At 44.6% G+C, this 6462-nt stretch overlaps 1 protein-coding gene across 1 annotated transcript; it reads right to left on the bottom strand.

Moving 5' to 3' along the window:
- Positions 1-5159: 5159 nt before the first annotated feature.
- On the bottom strand, positions 5160-6110 carry LOC120991842 (vomeronasal type-1 receptor 96-like). Its single transcript, XM_040420593.1, has one exon. It carries the CDS (start codon positions 6108-6110, stop codon positions 5160-5162), a length of 951 nt encoding a protein of 316 aa, XP_040276527.1.
- Between the last annotated feature and the right edge of the window lie 352 nt (positions 6111-6462).

Here is a 6462-nt window from a genome sequence, read left to right as displayed (position 1 = left end):
CACATGATCCATCATGTTTGATGAGATGTTTTTTCTTCAGACATCGGGGGTGTCGATGGGGGCTAAGTTCTCTCCCTCCATAGCCAATATTTCTATGGCACAGTGGGAGAGAAACTTTCTCCTCATCGACACCAACCCCTTTGCAGAGAACATTAGATGGTATGGCCGTTACATCGATGACCTGATCCTTATATGGTCTGGCGATGTGGCGGCCATACCCTCTTTCTCTAATTATCTAAACACATGTGTGAACAGTATCCAGTTTACTGTTCACTATGATACCACCAATATAGCGTTTTTGGATCTCCGCTTGAGGGGGGGCTCCTCCACAGCCTCCATATACACAAGTACATACAGGAAGCCGACGTCAGGCAATACATTATTACACGCTAAATCGTGTCACCCTATTCACCCCCACCTACATTGACACCCCCGACCTACATTGACGGATCTGAAGTCGCAAGGGTACCCAGCACCCGCCTCCTAGGCACGACAATCTCTGAGACCTATCCTGGCGTCCCAACATCTCGTCTATCATAAAGAAGGCTCTTCTTCCTTCGACAACTGAAGAAGTTCGGCATGGCACAGGACCTACTGAAGTCCTTCTACTCCTGCACCATCGAGTCGGTCCTGTGCTCGTCTCTCCTGGTTTGGTACATGCCGTCTCATCAGCCAGCGACAAGCGCAAACTACAAAGGGTCATCAGCTCGGCGGAGAGAACTACCCGACTGCCACTACCACCCCGTGACTCTATCTTCTCCGACAGACTGCGCTCCAAGGCTCTGAAAATATCCAATGACCACCCCCATCCGGGCCATCATCTCTTCAGACGTCTAAAGTCCGGCCGCAGGTATCGGGCCATCCCTGCAAGGACATTGAGGAGGCTGAACACTTTCTTCCCAACGGCCGTCAGACTGCTGAACTCACCACGCCCCATCACCCGCTTATAACCCCTCGCCCCTGCTGTGCCCATCGCAGAACCTTACCCCCCCCCCCCCCCCCCCGTGTTCCCCACCGACTCTTGTCAACCACTAGTAATATGCGGCTCAAGATATTATCTATAGATTATCATGTAGAGCATACTCTAAACAGATGATGATCAAATATAACAAAGAAGTCCTTGGTATGAACAGGGATAGACTGATTTCAGCTTGCCCGAAAAAAACGGATGTAAAGAGAATGGGAATAAATGGTGACACAAATGACATAAAAAAGAATGTTTTTGTCACACAATTTAGCAGTGAATACACACAGATTTGCAACATTATTAAAAAACACTTTCCAGTGCTACCCTGTGATAAAAACTGGACGGAAGTGGCACTAAATGGTGTAAAATGTGCGGCACAAAAAGCCCCCACGGTTGCTAATATAGTTAGCCCGAGTCTTTTTCAGAAAAACAAAGGAATACTGCCACCAGGCAACTATGAATATGGGCCCTCTGTGTGAACCTGCTGTAAATATATGAAAGTTTCAAGATCCAAACTTTTTTAAACTGCAACACAACATATGCCATTAATCTTATCCCTTGCACTAAATGCTTGCTGCAGTACGTGGGCTGCACGGCGAATGCTATAAAAACCCGGATAAGGAAGCATATTTCTAATGTGCCGCACCAGGAAAGCCGCAATGTTTCAGCGCCAAGTCTCCATTTCGCAATGGTTCATGGTGGCGACACCTCAGATATGCTTGTGCAAGGTATTGAAAGGGTCAATAAACCAAATAGACCGCAAAAGGAAACTTCTCAATAAAGAATCCTTTTGGATTTTCAGATTGGAAAGTCGCCAACCCCAAGGGCTGAATAAAAGATTAGACTTGATTCTACAATACTAAATATTGGATTCCCCGTATCTTCAAGTTACTTATGATGACATTTTAAGTTTGTTTTACCGCCATGCACCTTTGCAGGAGGAAGTGGCCACGTGACCCTTTGATTGGTCCACGTGTGGCTTCCTCCTCCTATAAAGGTGAGGACTGAGTGTATGTTTATTGGTCATGAGTAAGGGCCGAAATTGTTTTGCTGCCTGAAACGCGTAGACTAACGCAACCTGTACCTGGATGCTGTTTTAAATTTTGATATTGAATAAATTGCAATTGGAACTTCTCAAAGAAAGGCTGGACAACTTTTCTTCACTTATCCTCATTGCTCCCAGTCCGGGTGAGGGAGCGGTCCGTGTCCTTATGGTTGGAGTTTCCAGACAGGTGAGAGCTGCTCTAATTACCTTTGAATATATATTCCAGAGCTGCACTCACTATTCTGCTGGTGTAGACACTGTGTACATACATTACATTACTTATCCTGTACTGATCCTGAGTTACATCCTGTATTATACTCCAGAGCTGCACTCACTATTCTGCTGGTGGAGTCACTGTGTACATACATTACATTACTTATCCTGTACTGATCCTGAGTTACATCCTGTATTATATTCCAGAGCTGCACTCACTATTCTGCTGGTGCAGTCACTGTGTACATACATTACATTACTTATCCTGTACTGATCCTAAATTACATCCTGTATTATACTCCAGAGCTGCACTCACTATTCTGCTGGTGCAGTCATTGTGTACATACATTACTTATCCTGTACTGATCCTGAGTTACATCCTGTATTATACTCCAGAGCTGCACTCACTAGTCTGCTGGTGGAGTCACTGTGTACATACATTACATTACTTATCCCGTACTGATCCTGAGTTACATCCTGTATTATACCCCAGAGCTGCACTCACTATTCTGCTGGTGCAGTCACTGTGTACATACATTACATTACTTATCCTGTACTGATCCTGAGTTACATCCTGTATTATACTCCAGAGCTGCACTCACTATTCTGCTGGTGCAGTCACTGTGTACATACATTACATTACTTATCCTGTACTGATCCTGAGTTACATCCTGTATTATACTCCAGAGCTGCACTCACTATTCTGCTGGTGCAGTCACTGTGTGCATATATTACATTACTTATCCTGTACTGATCCTGAGTTACATCCTGTATTATACCCCAGAGCTGCACTCACTATTCTGCTGGTGGAGTCACTTTGTACATACATTACATTACTGATCCTGTACTGATCCTGAGTTACATCCTGTATTATACTCCAGAGCTGCACTCACTATTCTGCTGGTGGAGTCACTTTGTACATACATTACATTAATTATCCTGTACTGATCCTGAGTTACATCGAGTGTAGTCACTGTTTCCATACATTACATTACTTGCAGTCAACATAATTGTGAATGTGTCTGACCCAGCTTGTTGTCGGTTTCCAATCACAATTAGTAGAATTGTGAATGCAGCTCAGGAGCATATATTGTTGTAAATGTATTTGTTCATTTTAAAGTGTAACTGTCTTGTCGGTGTAAAGCGTCTTCTATCAGAGCTGTCACTGAGCGTTACTCAGGAGAGTCTGTCTTCAGTCGTCAGTTCTACTGAGTGCTGAAGACACCTGTGTGTAACGAGGCAGATAGGCAGGATGATGGCAGTGATAGTCAGGGCACCTGTACATGGCAGGGTGATGGACACAGCGATAGGGCACCTGTATATAGGAAGGATGATGGCAGTGATAGTCAGGGCACCTGTATATAGGCAGGATGATGGCAGTGATAGTCAGGGCACCTGTATATAGCCAGGATGATGGCAGTGATAGTCAGGGCACCTGTATATAGCCAGGATGATGGCAGTGATAGTCAGGGCACATGTATATAGGCAGGGGGTACTGAGGTAGTGACAAGAGGCGGCTGATAGCCTCTGTATGTTACACACAGGTGTCTTCAGCGCGTATTAGAACTGAAGACAGTTGTTCCTTATCAGTTAGATCTTGGATAGAAGACTTTACACCTTGTTCTTTAGTAGAAAGAAACATCTTTCCCTAATAAAGTACATTTCCCTGTCCCTACAAGATAGTAAAAATATACCGAAAAACTGTTACACTCGAAGTTACATTTGCATCATGGTCTCCACCATAGATTTGAGGTGCATGCATCATCAGTTCTACACAGAACCGGACCAACCCAATCATACCGCATGTCACTGAGGTCCACTGGGGGCCTGTGGGGTGCGATTATAACAGAAACCACCATATCTCAAATGTGAACAAAACCCGAAACAGTCACCGCAGTTGTCAGATGGCACATGATTAATATGGGAGGAGGTAGCTGGAATATAATGAGCAGGAGACGTGTCCTGTACTTCTCCTCCATATCACTGCACCTAGATTATAGCACGGTCTATAGCAGGGCTGGCCAACCTGCGGCTCTCCAGCTGTTGCAAAACTACAACTCCCAGCATGCACAGTCTGCCTACAGCTATTAGCCTACAGCAGGGAATGGTGGGAGTTGTAGTTTGACAACAGCTGGAGAGCCGCAGGTTGGCCAGCCCTGGTCTATAGCAATGGAACAGAATGTGCCACCACCTCGTGCACAAAACTGGTGAAGGTCCCATCACCCCGGATGAGTTTTTGTCTCATCTTTTATTTAATTGAGTGTAAGCTTAGACATATCCATTTTGTAAAAACTATATTTTTTTAAGGCGCATGAGGGGAGGGGGGGGGGGGTTACTTATATGAACATCCTACTCCATGGAGGTAGGTCTATATAAGCTTTCCTGTGCATGGAACTTGTCGGACACGTCCACAGAGAACCTTTATAAAACCCACAGAGAAACATGCATGGACAAGAGTGAAGATGCACATATCCCGAGGGCCGTAGTAGTACGCAATGACGCGTTATAAGTCTTAATAAGTCCTCCAGAAGATATAAAACATGACAAGGTACTGGTTGGCCGTATTAGATGACTTACTGAGGAGGAGAAGGAACTCTGAAACTGCTGCCTACAGATGGGCGTCTGGTGATGTCCCTAGTCTGTAATGGGTCAGTCATTGACTTAGAGGGTAGCAATCTATAGGTGACACTAGAAAGTCAGTTTTCTTCCTTGTGGAGGAGAGCTAATTTGCATACCTTTTCCCAGGGAACACTTTATGTGATCCCAGCTGGATCTCCTCAAGGAGAAAAGTGGCCCCCAAAAGACATATTTTTAAAAACATTTAAAAAAAAAAAAACATTTTAGAGCCCTTTACAGCTTGTAAAGATATTCAATATACAAAAATAATAAGTTACTATAAGGTAAGGCAGATACATGACAACATTGAATAGAAAGTCATTGCTGCTGTTCCAGAGTCTGGACCGTCGCTGGAGTTCTTCCCATTCGACAGCAGTTTCCAGCTTCGGCTAAGTAGTCTTTCACTTGTCTGTAGCCAAAGACCATAATACAGGAACTGACTGAGTAGTATATGGAGGAGAGGACGCCATAAATAGCCGAGAGCATGTCACTTTCATAGTCATCCTGCATTAGCCCAGAGACTACGGCTATCCATGCCACATCGCTGGAGATCCAGCAGATGACGTATAACAACAGGAGGGACAGCAGTATCTTTGTTGCCTGCGCCGTGTGCTTGTTCCAGCCTTGTCTTATGGTCATGGTGTCCCTAACTTGCCTCCGGTGCCTACATATTAAGTCTATTATAAACCAGTTTAGAAGAACTACCAAGATGATCAACAAGAAGTCCACACTCACCGTGGCATAAGTGAGGACCTTCAACAGTTCACTTTGGGATGGCCCGATGCAGTTGGTCTTATTACGAAAATCCAAGGACTCTGGGTATAGAAGGTAAGGCGTATGGAAAGTGATGCTGATGACCCAACATCCAGCCAGTGACCAGTTGACATACTGCGCTTGGTGACGGTGGATAAACTTTGACCAACTATGGCCAGGTCTTCTTATCTTGATTAGATGAAGGAAGCTGAGATTCTCCACTGACCATATGCTGATCAACCGAAGAGTGTGGTAAAAGTAAAGCAAGAACCTACAACCTGCCGGTCCAAATACTTTGGCATTGAACAAGATGAGGAGCCCAGGGATCTCCTTGTAAAAGCACAACAGAAGGTTGACCACGGCCATGTTCACAATAATCTTATCCAGAGGTTGAAACACTTTGTTTTTGAAGGCATTGCTCACAAAGGCGAAGATAAGAACCAAATTTGCAATTGTCCCGAAAAGAGCAGAAAAATAAACAGTGAGTGAAACAATATCTGGGGCACTTAATATCATAATTTAGGGTGTTCCTCTATATTCCTTCCTCGGTAAGTTCCTGGTCACCTCAGATGTCCTGTCGAGGCATCGTATTCACACTCTGGGAAAGTTGTGATGCAGGTGGACGGTCTGCTCTCCTACAGTGAGAAGCAGAAGGTATGAGTCTTTTATCTGAATCACCATGGTAGCAGTTATTTCCACTGAGATAGCTAGCATGTCCTGTGGAGGAGTGAATGGGCTCATGACAGATGTCTGCTCACACTGTAGTATGTCAATCAACAGGCAATGTCCAAATGTCAGCGGTAGACAGTATACATGGTGTAGACAAAAGAGCTCCGAAGTGTATTTGCATTTTTATTTTATTTTTGAG

This window comes from Bufo bufo, chromosome 2 (genome assembly GCF_905171765.1).
Source record: "Bufo bufo chromosome 2, aBufBuf1.1, whole genome shotgun sequence".
In the NCBI taxonomy this organism is placed as follows: Eukaryota; Metazoa; Chordata; class Amphibia; order Anura; family Bufonidae; genus Bufo; species Bufo bufo.
This window is presented reverse-complemented; position numbering and strand designations above follow the sequence as displayed.

What these genes read in the sequence shown, in the direction of transcription:
- LOC120991842 (XM_040420593.1), bottom strand. Translation starts at nt 6,110, where the DNA reads ATGATATTAAGTGCCCCAGATATTGTTTCACTCACTGTTTATTTTTCT.